The 23,261-nt window shown below is 42.0% G+C and overlaps 1 protein-coding gene across 9 annotated transcripts in view; it reads left to right on the plus strand.

Annotated features, from left to right (window-relative positions):
* Positions 1-19,660, plus strand: part of LOC137305215 (HEPACAM family member 2-like) — a 35,224-nt gene extending 15,564 nt beyond the window's left edge. For 6 of the 9 annotated variants that reach the window (XM_067974050.1, XM_067974051.1, XM_067974052.1 and 3 more), the window contains 5 exons: positions 2,307-2,439; positions 3,231-3,605; positions 6,461-6,562; positions 7,674-7,729; positions 19,460-19,660. In XM_067974050.1, the coding sequence (XP_067830151.1) occupies positions 2,367-2,439; positions 3,231-3,605; positions 6,461-6,562; positions 7,674-7,729; positions 19,460-19,594 (741 nt within the window). In that variant the 5' untranslated portion in view covers positions 2,307-2,366 and the 3' untranslated portion in view covers positions 19,595-19,660. Of the gene's footprint in view, positions 1-509; positions 2,096-2,306; positions 2,440-3,230; positions 3,606-6,460; positions 6,563-7,673; positions 7,730-19,459 lie in introns of those variants that run through there. The other 3 variants (XM_067974057.1, XR_010958684.1, XM_067974058.1) reach the window with 3 other exon arrangements.
* The last annotated feature ends 3,601 nt before the right edge of the window (positions 19,661-23,261 follow it).

The raw sequence follows: 23,261 nt of genomic DNA on the forward strand, positions 1-23,261 counted from the left end.
TACGGTTGAGAAAGGCATGGATGTTCGGGAACTTGGGGAAATAAATAGTGATGTCTTGAGGAGTGTACATATTACGGAGAGGGAGGTGCTGGAAGTCTTAACGCGCATCAAGGTAGATAAATCTCCGGGACCTGATGAAATGTATCCCAGGACGTTATGGGAGGTTAGGGAGGAAATTGCGGGTCCCCTAGCAGAGATATTTGAATCATCGACAACTACAGGTGAGGTGCCTGAAGATTGGAGGGTAGCAAATGTTGTGCCTTTGTTTAAGAAGGGCGGCAGGGAAAAGCCTGGGAACTACAGACCGGTGAGCCTGACATCTGTAGTGGGTAAGTTGTTAGAGGGTATTCTGAGAGACAGGATCAACAGGCATTTGGAGAGGCAGGGACTGATTAGGAACAGTCAGCATGGTTTTGTGAGAGGAAAATCATGTCTCACGAATTTGACTGAGTTTTTTGAAGGGGTAACCAAGAAGATAGATGAGGGCTGTGCAGTAGACGTGGTCTACATGGACTTTAGCAAAGCCTTTGACAAGGTACCGCATGGTAGGTTGTTACATAAGGTTAAATCTCACGGGATCCAAGGTGAGGTAGCCAATTGGATACAAAATTGGATTGACGACAGAAAACAGAGGGTGGTTGTAGAGGGTTGTTTTTCAAACTGGTGGCCTGTGACCAGCGGTGTGCCTCAGGGATCGGTGCTGGGTCCGCTGTTATTTGTTATTTATATTAATGATTTGGATGAGAATTTAGGAGGCATGGTTAGTAAGTTTGCAGATGACACCAAGATTGGTGGTATAGTGGACAGTGAAGAAGGTTATCTAGGATTGCAACGGGATCTTGATAAATTGGGCCAGTGGGCCGATGAATGGCAGATGGAGTTTAATTTTGATAAATGTGAGGTGATGCATTTTGGTAGATCGAATCGGGCCAGGACCTACTCCGTTAATGGTGGGGCATTGGGGAGAGTTATAGAACAAAGAGATCTCGGAGTACAGGTTCATAGTTCCTTGAAAGTGGAGTCACAGGTGGATAGGGTGGTGAAGAAGGCATTCAGCATGCTTGGTTTCATTGGTCAGAACATTGAATACAGGAGTTGGGATGTCTTGTTGAAGTTGTACAAGACATTAGTAAGGCCACACTTTGAATACTGTGTACAGTTCTGGTCACCCTATTATAGAAAGGATATTATTAAACTAGAAAGAGTGCAGAAAAGATTTACTAGGATGCTACCGGGACTTGATGCTTTGACTTATAGGGAGAGGTTGGATAGACTGAGACTTTTTCCCCTGGAGAGTAGGAGGTTTAGGGGTGATCTTATAGAAGTCTATAAAATAATGAGGGGCATAGATAAGGTAGATAGTCAAAATCTTTTCCCAACGGTAGAGGAGTCTATAACGAGGGGGCATAGATTTAAGGTGAGAGGGGAGAGATACAAAAGGGGCCAGAGGGGCAATTTTTTCACTCAAAGGGTGGTGAGTGTCTGGAACGAGTTGCCAGAGGCAGTAGTAGAGGCGGGTACAATTTTGTCTTTTAAAAAGTATTTGGACAGTTACATGGGTAAGATGGGTATAGAGGGATATGGGCCAAGTGCAGGCAATTGGGACTAGCTTAGTGGTATAAACTGGGCGACATGGACATGTTGGGCCGAAGGGCCTGTTTCCATGTTGTAAACTTCTATGATTCTATCTTGTGTTTTCTTGCAGTCTTCCTCAGTATTAACTATATCCCTCAATTTGGTGTCATCCGCAAATTTTGATATTGTACTTTAGATTTCCAAGTCCAAATTATTTATGTAAATGGTGAACAACAGTGGTCCCAGCACCAATCCCTGTGGGACACCAGTAGATTTCTGTTGGGTGTGAGTATTAAGGGATATGGAACCAAGGCAGGTAATTGGATTTGAGATGCAGATCAGCCATGATCTAATTGAATGGTGGAACAGGCTCGAGGGGCTGAATGGCCTACTCCTGTTTCTATGTTCCAATGTTTTCGTATTTCAGCCGATCTTCCGCTGAAGTTACAGTAGAAGATCAGGAGACCCCAGTGGTGATTCTACCCTCTGATGCCGAGACCCCATTTTGGAAACCTTTGGAGTAAGGCAACAATCAAGTCTTAAGGTCACCTTTCAAATAACAGGAAACAGATGTTATAATGCTATTGGTTTGGCTGTGAGGTTCACCACAGATTAAAACGAGGCCGATTTGTAAGTAAAGGGCTTCATTTTGGTTTATTGCAACTGGACCTTATCACTTTCCCTGACAAGAGATTTGAATATTATTACTGTTGATGTTTCTACATTGACAGTGGCTGAACATTCCTTCCGATAAACTCAACGGGAAACAGTTAAACAGAATCTGTAACAAAATGCAATTTAAAGGAAATGGGACTTCTAGATTGTGTGTCTATCTTTTCACTTTTAATCTCTTTGCTCTGATCGGTAAGAATTTGTTACAATTAATATATGAAAATGTGTGTTTTAACATTTATTTGGAATGTAATAAGAGTTGGAGGAATTATATCTGGGATAATACATGTTTAGCGGAACTACTGTTTAACAAAATATACCCACACGCACCTCCGTTCCAATTCTTGCTGAATGAGAACTTCATTTGCTTTGTGTTTTGACAATTGTTGAGGTTGAGAAAAGGAAAAATTTGCAGGGGTATGGGGAAGGAGCGGGTGAGTGGGACTAATTGGATAGCTCTTTCAAAGAGCTGGCACGGGCAAGATGGGCGGAATGGTCGCCTTCTGTGCTGTAAGATTCTAAATAGAATCCCAATTTGCCGAATCAAAACTAGTCAGAATAATTCCAGCGGGCAGGACTGGCGCTGGTTCAACCATTGTGTAGTCGATATTTTCTCCAACACCGGTGCTGTTTTCACCCATTAGTGTATAATGTGATGGAAAATTATAGAAACGCCATGTCAGTTAGTCCTTCCACAAATATTAGTGAAAAGTTACCATTATTTAGCGGTGGCCCATTAAATGTTGTTGGACTGTAACTGATGTTGGAGTTCAGTTCAGTTACAGTGAGCTGTAAAGCAGAATGTTCCCAATATTGTACCAAATGGATCTAGGACCATTATCGTGTCGTGTTGAAATATACTATATAAGACGCGGGGAATGTTTATTTCAATTAGTTCTACTCTGTAGTTTAAACAATGTTTGTATTTATTATTTAGATATTTTCACTTTTATATTAGAACAATTATTCCCTCTACCTTTTAGCCGCTGTAACACTGAGAGTGCAACAGGACTGTCTGAATGGAACCGTTGCTCAGTCTGTGCTCCTACCTACCTCATACACAATCTCAGACTCACATGGTTACCTTCGGATCAAATGGACGAGAGCCGGGACTAGAATTGTGGAACTTAAATGTACATCCAAGTCAGACAGCAACCTCACTGGATGCAGCCATCGTGCATCTGTTCCTGATCGCTACAAACATCGGGCTGTGCTTTTTCCGGAGAATGCATCGTTGCTGCTGAAAGATTTGCAGCTGAACGACAGCGGGACTTATGAATTATCCATTAGCCACTCAACAGGTACAGAAAAGGCCAGCTTAATGTTAACAGTCCAGCCCGACACCAGGCATAGAATGGGTAGGTACTTTCCCACAGTGTGAATTAGCTTTGCTTAATTGTTAAGAACATTTCCAGTCACAATGTATTGAATGGATTAGTGTCAATTGCAGTAGTTTACATTAAGTCTGGGATTTATTTTTAGAGCAGTGCAAGGCTTATCCTCTCCGTCACAAAAAGTTTTGATTTTTGAACTTTTCCAGAAGTAGGATTTTTTTAATATATGGCGGGAACATTTTTAATCTGTATCACTTCATATACCCCACGGAGCTGGATGGAAAACTATAGAAAACGTGTACCGAGTGGTAACCTCTTCACAAAATCATATACCTATTTCTGGCCCTATCACTAGATTGAAGTCACAATATTAATATGATATTCCTCCGTCCACCATTTTAACGTAATTATTGACCCATTCACTTTAACTGAAGGACAAGAGGACATAGGTACAAACTGGTAAAAGATAAGTTCACGTCTGATGTCAGGAAGCATTTCTTCATGCAAAGAGAGTGATTAAAGTGGAATTGTCTTGGGGTAGGGGTCATGGAGGAAAAACTCTGGACTCATTCGAGGGGCGGTTACATACTGTTATGGGGACTGTGGGCTTCTCTGGAAGGATAACGAGAATCGTCTACCTCACCTTGATGTATCTTCATGGTCACCATTATGTATAAATGCGTAGGCTTCAAGGAGCTCTTGAAACATTTGCCTGAGGAAGGAGGAAATCTCCGAAAGCTTGTGAATTTAAAATAAAATTGCTGGACTATAACTTGGTGTTGTAAAATTGTTTACAATTGTCAACCCCAGTCCATCACCGGCATCTCCACATCATGACCATTAAAGTACAGAGCAGAGGAATGTCATAGGAATGCATTCAGCATTAGCCCACTAATATCGCCAAAAGTAACTTTTTAGTTAGTTCTAGGCTTTGGTTTCAAAATGAATCACTGATCAGATCATTCTATAGTATAAAAATAGCTCTTACAGTAATTGTCACAAAACCTTACAATCTTCATCAGAAAACAGCCGCCTGTATCATTTGATTAAGTATCATTTGCCCTCTTGCGCTTTTGGAGCCAAGACCTGATGTACGTCTTCAGACCCCACAAGGGAAGCAGTGGTCTATTCAGGTTCACAACATGAGACTTGCCATGTCTGAGATCAGGGATGGTGGTGTATTGTCACTTCTCTTTATTTTCCATCATGTCATAATTATTCGGTGCTTTCAAAACTGAGGTTCAATCAAAGTCATAGCATCTTACAGCACAGAAGGATCATTCGGCCCATCGCGCCTGTGTTGGCTCTTTGAAAGAGTTATCCAATTAGTCCCACTTCCCTGCTCATATACTTATCTAGCTTCCCCTTAAATGCTTCTATGCTATTCGCCTCAACTACTCCTTGGGGTAGAGATTTCCACATTCTAACTACTGAAGAGCCATGCAATTAGTCCCCACTCTTCCCCCCTCCCCCCCACTCTTTCCCCCCACTCTTCTCCCCCCGTAGCCCTGGAAATGTTTCCTTTTCAAGTATATATACCGTACCATCCCTGCTGGGAGGGCAAGGTTCTCCTTTTGAAAGTTACTATTGAATTTGCTTCTACCACCCTTGCAGGCAGTGCATTCCAGATCATAACAACTCACTGCGTAAAAAAATCCTCCTCATCTCCCCTCTGGTTCTTTGGCCAATTATCTTAATCTATGTCCTCTGGTTACTGACCCTCCCGCCAGTCTCCTCATTTACTCTATCAAAACCCTTCATCATTTTTAACACCTCTGTTAAATCTCCCCTTAACCTTCTCTGCTCTGAGAACAATCCCAGTTTCTTTAGGCTCTCCACATAATTGAAGTCCCTCATCCCTGGTACCATTCGAGTAAATCTCCCCTGCAACCTCTCCGAGGCCTTGACGTCCTTCCTAAAGTGTGGTGCACAGAATTGGACACAATACTCCAGCTGAGGCCTAACCAGTGATTTATAAAGGTTTATCATAACTTTCTTATTTAAGGGATCAGCTCACTGATCAATGCTCTGTAGTTCCATTTGAAAAATCAAATCAAATGGAGAGCCCTGCCCTCCCAGCAGGGCTGGTACGGTCAAGGGTGAGATGCACCTAAAGTATTAATCAGAAGCCAAGTTGGAGCAATAGGTGAGGATAAATCAAATTATGGGCCACAAACCATTCAGAATTATCCCTGTAATAATAAGATAGGATTTCTTAACAGCCCACATGAATAATAATTCAGTTTATGGAGGAGAACATGTTTTATGTCATGCAAATATGTAATATGAATGAATAAGTATTGAGCATGCATGGAATGGTATTTGTGACTGTATATGAATGTGGATTATGTATAGTATGTTCAATGCGGAGAAGATAAAGTGAGGATTAAGTTATGTATGTGCAAGTATCTTGATGAGGACTAACCTAACACCTATTGTCTTTACTGCCTGGATGTTAGGCATCCCTTGGGCGGAGATATTACAGATCAAGATTGAGAGCTAGTAAAGGAATCCATTTTGTCCATCTTATATTAAGCTCTAGAAATTAAAAGCCTAAAGTTAAAAGCATGCAGAACTTTGCAGTCTCTGCACAGAGTCAGAAGCAGCCTGCTTTCTAGCTCAGGTTAAAAGCTACAGTGAATGGAAAAGACTAAGATTTCCACCTTTATTAACAGTAGTACAAATGATTAATTGGAAGCCTTTTACTTAGACATTACTGCAACCTAGGATGTATAAATCAAATCTAAGTAGTACTGTAGCCCATTCTCCCCACATCAGAGCTTCCTCCCTTCCTAACTGTATTTACTGTAATAACAATTAGTAGTGGCAAATGTTCCTACTATTTCAGTGAAATTATTAAATCCTTACATATTGCACAGATGCAGACAAGAAACGAACACCGGGAGTCGAAGCCAAAGTTCGATATGTTAGCCTTATTGTTATTTTGATCTTCTTGTGTTTTACTGTGAAAACGCGAAGAGGTAAGCGGTAATGGTATGACACCGACAATGGTGCCCTTATGTATGCTGTCTCTGTATTTGTTATTACTTTCCGAGTATATCATTAACTCCCAGTGATAATGTAAAAATGCTTTCTCTTTAGATCATGAAAACCGATGAAGGAGTTAATCCTTCGTTCACAAACAGCTCAGTTCAGCCAAATTAAAATAATATGTTCGTTTTTGTAACGGTGCCCATTTTATTTCCACTCTTTGTTGCCTTTCATCCAAAGTTCTGCGCCCACTGGGTGGCAATCCCACAGGATCGGGTGGAACGCCGGTTTTACACCTCACCCAACATTACTCTCCGTTGAATTCAATGGAGAGTAAAATCAGGCGGGGTGTAAAACCAGCGTTGCACCCGATCCCGTCAGTTTCCGGATGAGCGAGTTAGGTTAAAATTTCCCATAAGAGTCAGAATTAAAGCAATCGATAAATGTGAATGGGAAAATATTGTGTGTTTCCAATACATATAAAATGACAGAATTGTTATCAGGCTTGTTTGTTCTCATTTAGCACAGCTCGGGATTTATAAACCATGAAATAATTCCGACATAGTCCCCATTCTTCCAATTAACATCAAACTAACTGCTCGGTTTAAGAAAACAAACATTTGCCTAGCTCACAACACGGTTGACAGACAGTGCTGCTGCTTAACCTGTGACATTCAATCAGTCAGATAAATAGCCTGTTAAAATGAATAGGATTGATAGATGTTCCACACTGTTCCACACATTTTTTTAATGTGTAATTATTTTAACATGAGGGCATTGATCTAGACTGTGGAGGTGATTTTAACCCCCAAGAACAGGTGGGTTGGGGGCGGGTGGAAGTTGAAAATAGTTTTTTTTTGAGTTGCAACCGTAACCCGGCTTTATTTCTGGGTTTAACCTGGGCGCGTAAAAGTACAGGCTTCCCACTGGGAATGCAAAGTCCGAAAATTTTGCAGTTGCAAAAACAAAAACAATTATTTTCAACTCCCACCCACCCCCACCTCACCCGTTCTTGGGGGTTAAAATCACCCCCTGTGTATTTCGAGACAAACAATTGATCATTACGGGAGACAGATTAATAAGAGGTTTCCCCCCCCTCAGGTTGTAAGCGAACTCAGGAACAAACAGAAAGGGAAAATGCTCCTCAGGATTGCCTGGTAAGTGTATCACTTTGTGAAAAGGCAAACGGATTGTTTTACCAATTTGTTTAATTGATTTGTTCTTTAAATTCCCGACCCTATCGCTTTCCCAGCGCCATCGACGATCTGGCACAAAATGATTCGCGTTGCTCCTACGGTATGCGCCGCGGATTCCCAATATCCTCATTGACCGACCCGGCCCGTATGAGAAGACAATGTAAGAAAGACTTTGCGAGGTCGGGGTGGGAGGCTCTCCATGCAGAATTGACCTGGATTCTGGGTTAGAGCTCAGCCTGCTCCTGCCAGAAGTGTGCAAATAGCACGCCGGTATTATTTTTTATACAATACGATTAGCAGCCTAGATCATTATAACTGAAACCTAACAAAGTTTGGATTGGCATATGGTTCATTATTAGATTTTTTTTACCATATTAAAATGCATTTGCCTTTTTGTACTGCCTGATACATCTGTGCAATATATTAAAAAAAGACTTGCATTTAGACTTCAGGATGTCCCAAAGTGCTTTACAACCAATGAAGTACTTTTGAAGTGAAGTCACTGTTGTAATGTAGAAAACACAGCAGCCAAGTTGTGCCCAGCAAGGTCCCACAAACAGTAATGTGATAAAGACCAGATAATCAGTTTTAGTGATGTGAGTTGAGAGATGAATATTGACCAGGACCCTAGGGAGAACTCCCCTGCTTTTCTTTGAAATGGCACAATGTGATTTTCTTTTATATTGACCTGAGAGGTAGATGGGGCCTCAATTTAACATCTCATCTGAAATCCTGACAGTGCTACACTCCCTCAATACTACACTGGAGTGTTGCCTGGATTATGTGCTCAAGTGCCATGGAGTGGGGTTTGAACCCTAGAACCTTCTGACTCAGAGGCAAGAGTGTTACCACTGAGCCAAAGCTGACACTTTAGAAACATCAGCAATAATACTGTGTGAATCTCTTGTCAGGGAAAAGGATGCGGTCAAGTTGCAAAGAAACAAAATTAATCTCTTTACTCACAAGTGGGCCTCATTTTAATCTGTAGTAATCTCCACTACCAAACTGATAGCATCATGATATCTGTTTCCTGTAATCTTAAAGGTGTCCTTAAGACGTATAATGAGATGTCAAATCAATATCCCCCATTTTTAACTGTCGCCCAAAGTTAAAGTTACCCCCCATGGCTTTAGGTGTGTTGTGGAGTCAGATCCAGATCAGTCTCCTGAGTTATGTTGCTACTTTTACCTCGATCTGCACCAGTGTCAGTAATACTGCAGCCTTAGGTTTGCAAGTCTACAAATCTAGGGAGACTTGAACCCAGGATCTTCTGACTCAGATGAAAGAGTGTTACCACTGACCAATGGCTAACATCAAAATTACAGTATACATGATTGGTATTCAGTGGTGATGCGTATAATAAAATTTCATGTGCAGAGTTCAGGCCAAATTGTGGAAATCATAATAAGTTACAGTGTCAGTCTTTTGATTCCAAAGTTGTAATGATGAATACCTTGGAGCAAACATTTACATAGGTGATCTATAACAATGACTGAACTGTGATTAGAGAGTCCAAGGGGCCGATATTAGGAGGGAGGCGGGTTGCCAGCGGGGGGTCGACTGGGCACGTGGGTAACCCGCCCAGTAAAATTGGTGGGTTCCCCACGCGATCATAAGTAAATTGAAGCCACTTATCTTGGCTTCCGGGTTTCGTGCTGGAAAGCTGTGCAGCGGGCGGACTGCATATCCGCATCATAGGCTGTCATCTGGAGGAACCCTATTTAAAGGGGCAGTCCTCCACTGACTGATACTGCAGAAAGGAGCCAAAATTACAGCATGGAGCAGCCCAGGGGGAAGGCTGCTCCCAGGTTTAATGATGCCTCACTTCAGGTCCTACTGCATGGGGTGAGGAGGAGGGGGAGGACAGAGATCTTTTCCCCAGCGGATGGGAGGAAGTGGCATGCCTCTAACACCATGAAGGCCTGGCTCGAGGTGGCAGAGGAGGTCACCAGTACCACCAACATATCACGCACCTGCATACAGTGCAGGAGGTGCTTCAATGACCTAAGTAGGTCAGCCAAAGTGAGTACACTTACTCATTCCCCTACACTCCGTCTGCCACATCACCGCCCCCACCCCACATCTCCTTCTGCACTGCCAACATTACACTATCACATCACTCCTCACACCCACTCAAAGCTCATCCTTATCTTACCTGCACTTACCCACCTCGCCACTACCACTCAACCCAATTCTCATACAATCGCATGGCTCTATCTCACACTCACCCTCTGATGCATCTCTTTCACAGTCAGCCTCACCCAACCTGCCATTACCTTTGCTGCAGCCACAGGGTATGCATCACATATGTATAGTAGGAAGCGTAAGGCAAATGTGTCGTGAGCATGAAGGGGATGCACAAGGGTGTTTGAGGGTTTGTCATGGTTTTTACTAAAATTTGATTTCTGATCAATTCACATCACGTATTATTTTGTCACCACTACTGCCACGTCTTGGTCATTCTTGACTGGCTTGTGCAATAATGCCCTTTCACAAAGTTCTCCATGAACACCCTTGATGCCACCCACTGGGGCACCCTACAGTTGGTGTATGTGTAGTTGCACAACTACTTTTTGCAGGTGCCTGTTGCGCAGCACTGTGTTGTGTAGCTCCACGTGGCGGAGGTGGACGGTGTGCCTGACGAGGCTGGTAATGTTGGTCATCCTCCAATGGAGTGATGAATGCAGCAATGGAACCCCTCCCCCATCCTGACGGTGTGAGTGTGAGGGGGTCCACAAAGTAGGTAAATGTGTTTGGACAGCAGAGTTTAGGGTATGATTTAATAATTTGGAGTGTGGAGACAAAGATGTGGCAGGCAAAACTTTGTCTGAGGTGACAGAGTGCCCTGCTGCAATGAATGAGGGTTTACCCCGCACCTGTTAAATAGACCTTTGCAGCTGCCACTGGCAGCTGGCTGCAACACGTCTGTTTAAACAGGGAGTGTTTCCCCCAGCATGGGAAACACGCTGTGGGTCGTCCAAAATCCGAATTCTTCTAAAATCTCCAACTAATGAGGTCTGTAAACGACCACAAGTATCCAGATAATGATCTTAAGTGGGATCCCGCCGGCTTTGATTGCCGGTGGGAGTCCCGCATGCGGGGGCTGCACGTGCTCCGATTTGGGTCATTGGGGAACCCGGAAGTGGGCGGGTTGAAGCCGGGCTCCGGACCAGCTCCGGGAATCCCCAATTTTAGGAGCCCCCCCCCGCCACGAACGCACCCGCTCGGCCATCCGAAAATTGACCCCCAAGTCTTTGTTGTACAGAGTATATGTGCCAGCATTACACATTTCACTTCGAATTGAGAAATGGATGTCTGGGAATAGTAAACTTTTACATTTATTGTGAATGTGTTGACCAACTGTATCTCAGCATAACAGTTCGAAGAGTGGAAAAATACATCATAGATAACACGTGATAAGAGGTGAGTGTGTCAACAAGCTGTGGAAAAAAGTTACACAGGAAAAAAAGGCACTGCCTCAAATAGTTGTGGTTGTCGCATCTGCATTGCACGCGTGAAGCGAGTACAGCAAGGTTATGTGTCTACTATTGAAGAGGATATCCCCATTAGCTATTTAATGATATCTGCAAATGGCAAAGCGCATATAGATTCTCCACTGAATAATGATAGAACCACTTGCCCTTCCGCCGACAGTCACAAGATAAAGTTAAAACTCTGCTGTCCTTATCCTAACTCGCACCAAGTCCCGTTCGCTGACCTACATTGGCTCCCAGTCTACCAACCCCTCATAAAATTCTCATCCTTGTGTTAAAATCCCTCCAAGGCCTCACCCCTCCCTATCTCCGTAACCTCCTCCAGCCCTACAACCCTCCAATTCTGGCCTCTTAGGCATCCCCCACTCACTTCACCTTACTATTGGTGGCCATGCTTTCATCCGTCTAGGCCTTATGCTCTGGAATTCCCTCCCTAATCCTCTTCACCTCTCTTTCCTCCTTTAAGACGCTCCTTAAAACCTACCACTTCCAGTCCTAATGTCTCCTTTGGCTCGTTGTCAATTTTTGTCTGATTACACTCCTGTGAGGCACCTTGGGACTTTTTACTACATTATTTAACAACAACTTGCTATATACGTGCAAGTTGTTGTTTAAATAAATGTCTCAGTCTAAAACATTTCCCATTCCTATTGTTTATGAATAAGTATGGGATTCAATTTATTTTTCAAACTTCGGTGCTGTCCAAATGGATGTTTGAAATTGAACGGAAAGGAGGATAGATCATTCAGGGTCAGTGAGAGGAAGGTCAGAGGGGATAGTGCAAAACCAGCAAGGGGTGAGATTGAAAGGAGAAATGCGGTCCGAAGAAAGAGAATAAGAAGAGGGATCAGGAGCTAGGCTGGCATGAGAGAGTCGTTGAAGCTTGCGGTCCTTTCTACCGGAAAGGAAAAAAAGTTTTTATGTTAAAAGTGCTGGGATGAGATGAAGTGTCTTTGAAATGGTTACTTTTGACAGAGATTAGAATATATCCAGTCTGATGGGTCAAATTACATTGAGAAACTCTCCGAACTTTAGCTGAACCCACTTGGGGAGAAGATTTCCTTTGATTGCTAATTCTAGAGAAATGATGTGGAGATGCCGGTGATGGACTGGGGTTGACAAATGTAAAGAATCTTATAACACCAGGTTATAGTCCAACAATTTTATTTGAAAATCACAAGCTTTCGGAGATTATCTCCTTCGTCAGGTGAGTTCACCGAAAGCTTGTGATTTTCAAATAAAATTGTTGGACTATAACCTGGTGCTGTAAGATTCTTTACATCTAGAGAAATGGTAAGAGCATTTGAAAGTGGGTTTACAATGCTGCTTACACATATAGTGCCCAGAATAAATTTTTCGCTCCGATTAATTCTCACTAGTATAAATGGGGTGTGGAATTTACTATTGTTCAGTCGCCACTATGCTTGTCATCAGCATTTTATGTAGAAGTGATAATTAACACATGAATTATGCACCTTTGTAAATTTATTACAGTTCACTCAATATTGATTAATTTTTCTGCTGTGTATGTGTTTTATGTGTACTATCAGAAATAATATTTTGTTTGCAAATTATTTTTTCCCAATTTTCTTTACGTTTTATATGATAGGTAATAACACATTTTTCCCACTAAAAATCATTTTAATGTGGTAGAATTAAAGGATTTGATAGGGTAAATGGAGAGAAACTACTTCCTCTGGTGGGAGGAGTCCAGAACAAAGGGGACATAACCTTAAAATTAGAGCGAGGCCGTTCAGGGGTGATGTCGGGAAGCACTTCTTCACACAAAGGGTAGTGGAAATCTGGAACTCTTTTTTTTTCCCCCCCCCCGCCCCCAAAATGCTGTTGAGGCTGGGGGGCAATTGAAAATTTCAAAACTGAGATTGATAGATCTTTGTTAGGCAAGGATATTAAGGGTTACAGAACCAAGGCGGGTAAATGGAGTTAAGATACAGATCAACCATGATCTAATTGAATGGCGGAACAGGCTCGAGGGGCTGAATGGCCTCCTCCTGTCCCTATGTTCCTGGAATACAATATTTCTCCTTTCAGTGCACAAAGATTGGTTGATTGTAGGAAACTTCTGATTAATGTGTTTGTGGGCAACTAATGCACAGAGCATTAGATGTTTAATTCTTCAGTGTTTAAGTAGCCACACGTGCTCCAGTTGGCATTGTGTTTAAGGTTGTGCCAGATTTTAATCTTTATTTCGGGTTTACGTTTACTCAAAGCCTGTGCTGATGTGCAATGTGCAGATATCAACTGACCACAAAGCACAAAAACTACTGCGAGATAAACATGCGTGACCACAGAAGTGACTGAACATGCTGCGCCACAGAAAGTAATCATTAAAATATAACCATCCTGTTTAAACTAGCCTCTACCTTACAATACAATTGTCCGTACGAATCTAATCTTAAGATCTTTCTCTCTCTCTAATTACAATTTCAATTCAGGGGAAAGAAACAAACCCTAGTCACTTTCAGGACAATTGTAAACAATTTTACAACACCAAGTTATAGTCCAGCAATTTTATTTTAAATTCACAAGCTTTCTTGCTTGTGAATTTAAAATAAAATTGCTGGAGGAAAGCTTGTGAATTTAAAATAAAATTGCTGGACTATAACTTGGTGTTGTAAAATTGTTTACAATTGTCAACCCCAGTCCATCACCGGCATCTCCACATCATGACTTTCAGGACAGGTATGGGGCTGACAAGGTTTATTTGGGCCATGGGCACAGCATGAAATTTGACACCTCCTACTTTCCACTTATCAGAAAAATGTAATAAGGTGTCAAATTCTAATGGTACAACCCTCCAAGATCTCTGCGCTCCTCCAATTCATGCCTCTTGCCCATCCCCGGTTTTAATCGCTCCACCATTGGCGGCCGTGCCTTCAGCTGCCTAGATCCTAAGCTATAGATTTCCCTCCCTAAACCTTTCCGCCTCCCTACCTCTCTCTCTTCCTTTAACTCACCTGACGAAGGAGATAATCTCCGAAAGCTTGTGATTTTCAAATAAAATTGTTGGACTATAACCTGGTGTTGTAAGATTCTTTACAATTGTCAACCCCAGTCCATCACCGGCATCTCCACATCATTCCTTTAAGACGTTCCTTAAAACCTACCTCTTTGCCCTAATATCTCCTTATGTAGCTCAGTGTCAAATTCTGTTTGATAACGCTCCTATGAAGCGCCTTGGGATATTTTACTACATTAAAGGCACTATATAAATGCAAATTGTTGTTGTTGGTTCACAGAGCTTTTAATAAAGGAACAAATACTTTTTCCAGTTCCCTGATACATGAGTAAATTGCCATGGCATTTCCCACAGTTAGTTGATGAATGCAAGATAGCTAGAGAGCTGGGAGAGCAATTTCAAATACTCACTCCAGAGAGCCACCTAGTGGCCTAGGTTGTTACAGGCAATTGTTTACATATGGGATTTCCATTCTGAATGTTTACACAGGCAGCTTCAATTTAGATGTTGAAATAAAAGTATGGCCAAACATTTGTGACAATAGGAAATGTGTGCATACACAGAATTTTAATGATAGATAGATATCAACTGTAACACCCACACAACAACCCGAAAAGTTCATGCTTTCTATTAATGATTACACACAGGGTGATTTCCTAATCAGTATCTAAGTAGCCTCCTCTAAAAGAATAACTTGAAAGTCTTGCACTATTACTATAAATGTAAAGTCAGTGAGTACTTAGGTGTCAGCTGTGGCTCAGTGGGTAGCCCTCTCACCTCTGAGTTAAAATCTACCCTGGAGTAGGTTCAAGTCCCACTCCAGAGACTTGAGCACAAAATCTAGGCTGACACTCCAGCGCAGTACTGAGAGAGTACTGCACTGTTGGAGGTGTTGTCTTTCTGATAAGATGTTAAACTGAAGCCTCGTCTGCCCTCTCAGGTGGATGTAAAAGATCCCTTGGCACTATTTCGAAGAAGAGCAGGGGAGTTCTCCCCAGTGTCCTGGCCGATACTTATCCCTCAATCAAAATCACTAAAGTAGATTATCTGGTCATTATCACATTGTTGTTTGTGGGACCTTGCTGTGCATAAATTGGCTGCCGTGTTTCCTATATTGTAACAGTGACTACACTTCAAAAGTACTTCATTGGCTGTAAGAGTTGGTGCAACCATCTATTAAAAATGTACGCTCTTATAAAATTAAAGAAATTGTAATGGCCCAGCTGTAGAACTATAAGATAAACTATCTCCTCAAGTCTCTTGACATACTGAAAATCAAACTGGCAGTGGGAAGACCAGTGAGCAGTGCTCTAGATGTGCTAGTGAAGGGCTTTTGTAATCATTAAAGAGGGGGTAGACAGGGATAAAGAGAATATCTAGTTGTGGAAGATGAAGGTACATGGTGAAAGTATTAAATAAATATTTGGTGCCATTTTTTACAAATGATGGTGGAAGTAAAAATATAGGTGTAGTAGAGGAGTATATGGAACAATTGATGGAGATAAGTGTAGGAAAGGGATTGGTTTTGAAAAAAAAAATCAGAACTCAAGGTGGAAAAGTCACCAGGTCCTGATGGCATGTACCCCAGGCTATTGAAGGAAGTCAGAGGGGAGATAGCAGAGACTCTGGCCACAATTTTCGAATCATCCTTAGAAATGCAAATTGTGCCAGGGTACTGTAGCCAACGTAACATTTCTGTTCAGGAAGGGATAGGAAGATTAACTGGTTAACTATGGGCCACTTAGTCTAATGTGTTGTGGGCAAACTCTTAGAATTCATAATTTTATATAAAATTAGTGAACATGTGGAAATGCATGGGTTAATCAAAGACAGTCAGCACAGATCTGTTAAAGGCAAATCACTTTTGACAAATTTAATAGAGTTATTTCAAGAAGTGACTGAATGGATAGATAAAGGCAATGCAGCAGATGTAGTGTATATGAATTTTCAGAAGATGTTCAATAAGGTGTCTCACAGGAGGCTTGTTACAAACATTCAGGCAGATGGTATTAGAGAAAATGCACAGCATTGATTGAAAGTTGATTGGGACATAGAGGACAAGATAGGCCATTATTCCTAAATAAATAAATGTTGATTGGAAAGAAAGTGGAAGCACAAACTATTAGTTTTGTCCTGAAATCAATCAAATTAAGGTAACATGCTGGGTGATACATGAAAGTGGTTTGGAATCTTAGTTCAGGAAACCATTGCATTAATTTGATGATCTTCGGTCAACTACAGAAGATCTTTTTGATTTCCTGTAACTCAGTTTCAGCTTGAAAGGATAAGAGGCAGCGTGCTACTGCTTATCTGTTACTTTCAATAAACCCACCCCGTAGCAGTATTTTACAGTAATTTTCCAACTGTAAAAGAACATAAGAAATAGAAGCAGGAGTAAGCCATATGGCCCCCCGAGTCTGCTCTGCCATTCAATCAGATCATGGCTGATCTTCAACCTCAACTCCACTTTCCTACCTGATCCCCATATCCCTTGATTCCCCTAGAGTCCAAAAATCTATCTGTCTCAGCCTTGAATATACTAAACAACTCAGCATCCACAGCTCTCTGGGGTAGAGAATTCCAAAGATTTACAACCCTCTGAGAGAAGAAATTCCTCCTCATCTCAGTCTTAAATGGCTGACCCCTTATCCTGAGACTATGCCCTCTAGTTCTAGACTCTCCAGCCAGGGGAAACAGCCTCTCAGCATCTACCCTGTCAAGCCCCCTCAGAATCTTATGTTTCAATGAGATCACCTCTCATTCTTCTAAACTCCAGAGAATATAGGCCCATTCTACTCAATCTCTCCTCATAGGACAACCCTCTCATCCCAGGAATTAATCTAGTGAACCTTTGTTGCACTGCCTCTAAGGCAAGTGCGAATGTTCCTGAAGCACATCAGATGCAAATATCAGGATATTGCACATCCTTGGACCCTGATTATCCCCCATTCCATTTCATTTACTCAACTGTGTACTTGAAAATACATCAGCAATGTAATAAGTCCTGTGCCTCCCTGAGAAGCCTAGCACTTAAATTTATGGGGCTTTCCAGAGCTGTCGCTGCCAGTTAAAGAGGTAACAAGTTGACTTTGCCTCCTACCACACATCTGCATCTACAACTCTCGGATTTTACTTTATTTAGAGCAATATTTCAAGTTAAACCTTGACTGTAGGACAAGGAAACATACATAGAATTACATAGAATTTACAGCACAGAAACTGGCCATTTGGCCCAACTGGTCCATGCCAGTGTTTATGCTCCACATGAGCCTCCTCCCACTCGACTTCATCTAACCCTATCAGCATAGTCTTCTATTCCTTTCTCCCTCATGTACTTATCTAGTTGCCCCTTAAATGCATCTATACTTCTTGTACATAAGTACAAACTAGTAAGTGGCAATTTTAGGATTGATGTCAGGAAGTATTTCTTTACACAGACAGTGATTTATACCTAGAATGGCCTTCTTAAGAGGGGCACTAGAGGTCAAAGCTCAGGAAACATTCAAGGCCTTTCGATACTGTGGGGTATTAATTTGTCTCAGGAGGTAGCAGGAAGTGGGCGGTATCCAATCGGCCGCTCGTTATACGCCCCGTCCGATATTCCTTTCGATTGACTCCACTGGGACTGAATACCGGGCGGGCAGTATAACGGGCGGCCGATTGGATTACGTAGGATTTGCGCTACTCGCCTAAGACCAATTTCTACCACCATAAGTTTCTACAGGAGGATTCATTTGATGGGTTGCCTGTGAGATCTTCTTGATTGGCAGCAACACTAGTGATTAAAAGCATGTCAGGACTTGCTGTTGGTAAGCTTTGCCCCATTGCTGAACCCTCTGTTAGTGATGAAGAGGCACTGACAGGGTTAAGAGCCAGGAAAACCATGTTTAGAAGTAGTGAAATTAATCAGGCTTTTTCGTAAACTTAGCAAAATAAGGATAAGCATCAACTTGTCATTTTTCGTGAGGTAAGCGCTGAAAAAATATCAAGTTACCATGTTCAAGGACAACTTTACTCGGCAGGTACAACTTGTATCAGAAATTAATCTTTGCACTTTGAAACATTATATTTTGTAATGATTACAACAGTTGCATTTCATATAATTTATGTGTTGAAAGAAAACAAAAAAAAGTTATATATATTTCTCAGAGTGGGGCTAAGTTTAACTTTGGGCGATGGTATGAAACAGGCGATATCGAATTAGCCTCACCACGTCCGATTTTCCTCTCGACGTCAAGAGTTAAAATTACCCTCCCGCCACTGGGAGTGCACCAGGAGTATCTGAACAGAAAATCTCAACCAAGGTCATTAAAAAAAATACTTCAAAGCACAAGCATAAATGTGACCAAACCTGAAAAAATAGGCCCTGTGGGAAATGGGGTTCATTGCGAATGTGCGAACCATGTGCGTGTAATGTCACATCGAGTCACGTCACATCGAGTCTACAGCACAGAAACAGGCCATTTGGCCCAACTGGTCTATGCCGGCGTTTATGCTCCGCAGGAACCTCCTCCCTCCCTTCTCTATCTAACCCTATCAGGATACCTTTCTATTTCTTTCTCCTTCATGTGCTTATCTAGCTTCCCTGTAAATGCAATTTGCTATGCTAATTGTCTCAACTACTCCTTGTGGTAGCGCGTTCCACATTCTTACCACTCTTTGAGTAAAGAAGTTTCTCCTGAATTCCCTATTGGATTTATTAGTGTCTATCTTATATTGACGACCTCTAGTTTTGGACTTCCCCACAAGTGGAAACATTTTCTCTATGTCTACCCTATCAAGCCCTTTCATTAGCTTAAAGGTTACCCCTCAGCCTTCTCTTTCATAGGGAAAAGAGCCCCAGCCTGTTTAGTTTTTCCTGATAAGTATATCCTCTCAGTTCTGGTAACATCCTAGTAAATCTTTTTTGCACCTTGTATGATGCCCAAATTGTGATGGGACAAATTCAAGCAAGAAAGATAATGGAGCAAAATCCTGAAATTATTCATGAAGATGCAGGGTTACATATAGCAAATATATTGCTGGAAAAAAATAATTATTAAATGTAATAAGCTTTTCAAAAGACAAGTGAAAATTACAAAATCAGAATGTCTGGGAAGTTTCTCCTGTTAAACGTTTACTTCCTGTACCAGACAAGGTTGTTCAATGTATTTATTTTATGTTTACTAACTATTTGCTACTCCAATTTGTGACCTGTTTTGTTTTATTTGGTCTCAGAATTCACCAACGAGCAATCCTGCCTCGTTATATACTGAGATGGAGTCATCTGAATCTACAGGAACTAATGGAAGGAAGATGTGTGTTACTGATGAGAATACTGAATTTGCTCATATTCAGATATTGAGGAACTAATAATAAAATAATGATCACCCTGTTTATATTGGACCACTCTGTGATAAATAAACTGTCTAATTGTTATACTCGCTTACAGTAAATGTATGAAAAATACCATGTTGGCTACAAGCATTGAACTATAACTGGTCCTCCGGTTTTAAATATAAAACCCAATACTTTCTGATTAGTGCTTGTATTGGGTTGACATTTTCTTCATAGAATACTCTGGCCTCAAAATGCCTAGGCCTAGGAGGGCACTGCAGCAGCATAAGCTGGGGGGAGAGAGGGGGGGGGGGGTCAAAATTTGAGGTAGGATAGAGTTTTTGTAAAATTATGAAAGGTTTTGTTAGGACGAATATGAAAGACAATGGGATTGATTTTCAACTTGCCGCCTGGACTTAAAAATGGCATCGTGGATTGGCCGCCCGTTATAGGAACTACCCAGTTTTTATTTTCATTTAAATCAAAGGAAATGAAAATTGAACAGTTTCTATAAGGGGCAGCAGGTTTGTAATGCCAGTTTAATGCCCGGGCTCCAAGTTGAAAATCTACCCCTACCTCCTCTGGTTGCAGAGCCAGGAATGAGGGGTCATCAACTTAGAATAGTCACTAAGAGGGGATGCGGACAGAGGTTAGGGGCAATTTCTTAACGCGCAGGTTTGTTGGATCATGGAATGCTTTGCCACAGGGAGTGGTTGAGGCAGAAATCATTATATCTTTTAATTAAATAAACATTTGAACTAGAAGAAGGGCGTGGGGCAGTGCGATTCATTTTGGATTGCTCTAGCAAAGAGCTGACATAGACATGATGGGCCAAATGGGCTCCTACTGTGCTGGAAACCAATATGGCTCTATGGTATTAAAGTGGGCCTCTCTACTGGCAAGGCTTCCCAATGAGGTACTTACCATAGGGCTCCCCTAACTCCTGTCACTGATTTAATTTCCCCTTCTAGAGCTGAGTAGATCCTGCCATGTTGTGTTCAAACTCCTCCCAACTACACCTTAGGGAGTTCTCCCTTGTATCCTGGCCAATATTTATCCATCAACCAACACCACTAAAACAGATGATCTGGTCATTATAATGTTGCTGTTTGTGGGAGCTTGCTGTGCGCAAATTGGCTTTCCTACATTACAACAGTGATTACATTTCAAAAGTACTCCATTGGCTGTGAAGTGCTTTGGGGCATCCTAAGGTTGTGAAAAGCGCTATAGAAATGCAAGTCCTTTCTTTTGATATATCCTTCCAGTGCCTCTGAAGTCACAGGCAGTGAAATTGGTCCACGCCAGAGCGTGAAACGGGCCCATAGTGAATTGGCAGCCCGTTTTACAATGCGCACAATTTTCCATTTGAAACATAGAAAAATTTACAGCACAGAAGGAGGCCATTCAGCCCATCATGTCTGTGCTGGCCAAAAGAGGGCTACCCAGTCTATTCCCAATTTCCAGCACTTGGTCCGTAGCCTTGTAGGTTGTGGCGCTTCAAATGCATATCCAAGTACTTTTTAAATGTGATGAGGGTTTCTGCCTCTACCACCCTTTTAGTTAGTGAGTTCCAGACCCCTACCACTCTCTGGCTGAAAACATTTTTCCTCAGCTCCCCTCTAATCCTTCTACCAATTACTTTAAATCTATGCCCCCTGGTTATTGACCTCTCTGCTAAGGGAAATAGGTCCTTCCTTCCACTCTATCCAGGCGCCTCAATTGAATCACCCCTCAGCCTTCTTTGATCCAAAGAAAACAACTCCAGCCTATCCAATCTTTCCGCATAGCTAAAATTCTCCAGTCCTGGCGGCATCCTCGTAAATCTCCTCTGTACCCTCTAGTGCAATCACATCTTTCCTGTAATGTGGTGACCAGAACTGTATGCAGTACTCATGCCGTGGCCTAACTAGTGTATTATACAGTTCCAGCATAACCTCCCTGCTCTTATATTCTATGCCTCGGCTAATAAAGGAAAGTATCCTGTATGCTTTCTTAACAACCTTATCTAACTGGCTTGCTACCTTCAGGGATCTGTGGACATGCACTCCAAGGTCCCTCTGTTCCTCTACACCTCTCAGTATCCTCCCATTTATTGTGTATTCCCTTGCCTTGTTTGACCTCCCCAAATGCATTACCTCACAATTCTCTGGATTGAATTCCATTTGCAACTTTTCTGCCCACCTGACCAATCCATTGATTCTGCAGTCTACAGCTTTCCGCCTCACTATTAACCACATGGCCAATTTTTATAACATCTGCAGACTTCTTAATCGTGGCCCCTACATTTAAGGCTAAATCATTAATATATATCACAAAAAGCAAGGGACCTAGTACTGAGCCCTGCGGAACCCCACTGGAAACAGCCTTCCAGTCACAAAAACACCTGTCGACCATTACCCTTTACTTCCTGCCACTGAGCAGGATCCAATTGGATCCAATTTGCCACTTTCCCTGGGATCCCATGGGCTTTTACTTTTTTGACCAGTCTGCCATGTGGAACCTTGTCAAAAGCCTTGCTGAAATCTGTGTAGACTACATCAAACATACTACCCTCATCGACCCTCCTTGTTACCTCCGAAAAAAATTCAATCAAGTTAGTCAGGCATAACCTTCCCTTGACAAATCCATGCTGACTGTTCTTGATTAATCCATGACTGACTGGCCTGTAATTACTAGGTCTATCCTTTTAAGAACATAAGAACATAAGAAATAGGAGCAGGAGTAGGCCAATCGGCCCCTCAAGCCTGCTCCGCCATTCAATAAGATTATTGTAAACAATTTTACAACACCAAGTTATAGTCCAACAAATTTATTTTAAATTCCACAAGCTTTCGGAGGCTTCCTCCTTCCTCAGGTGAACGGTACACCTGAGGAAGGAGGAAGCCTTCCATACTGTTCACCTGAGGAAGGAGGAAGCCTCCGAAAGCTTGTGGAATTTAAAATAAATTTGTTGGACTATAACTTGGTGTTGTAAAATTGTTTACAATTGTCAACCCCAGTCCATCACTGGCATCTCCACATCATGGCTACCAATAAGATCATGGCTGATCTGATCCTAACCTCAAATCTAAATTCATGTCCAATTTCCTGCCTGCTCCCCGTAACCCCTAATTCCCTTTACTTCTAGGAAACTGTCTATTTCTGTTTTAAATTTATTTAATGATGCAGCTTCCACAGCTTCCTGGGGCAGCAAATTCCACAGACCTACTACCCTCTGAGTGAAGAAGTTTCTCCTCATCTCAGTTTTGAAAGAGCAGCCCCTTATTCTAAGATTATGCCCCCTAGTTCTAGTTTCACCCATCCTTGGGAACATCCTTACCGCATCCACGCGATCAAGCCCCTTCACAATCTTATATGTTTCAATAAGATCGCCTCTCATTCTTCTGAACTCCAATGAGTAGAGTCCCAATCTACTCAACCTCTCCTCATATGTCCGCCCCCTCATCCCCGGGATTAACCGAGTGAACCTTCTTTGTACTACCTCGAGAGCAAGTATGTCTTTTCTTAAGTATGGACACCAAAGCTGTGTGCAGTATTCCAGGTGCGGTCTCACCAATACCTTATTTAACTGCAGCAATACCTCCCTGTTTTTATATTCTATCCTCCTAGCAATAAAAGCCAACATTCCGTTGGCCTTCTTGATCACCTGCTGCACCTGCATACTAACTTTTTGATTTTCTTGCACTAGGACCCCCAGATCCCT

Source organism: Heptranchias perlo, chromosome 39 (assembly GCF_035084215.1).
Source record: "Heptranchias perlo isolate sHepPer1 chromosome 39, sHepPer1.hap1, whole genome shotgun sequence".
Lineage (NCBI taxonomy): Eukaryota > Metazoa > Chordata > Chondrichthyes > Hexanchiformes > Hexanchidae > Heptranchias > Heptranchias perlo.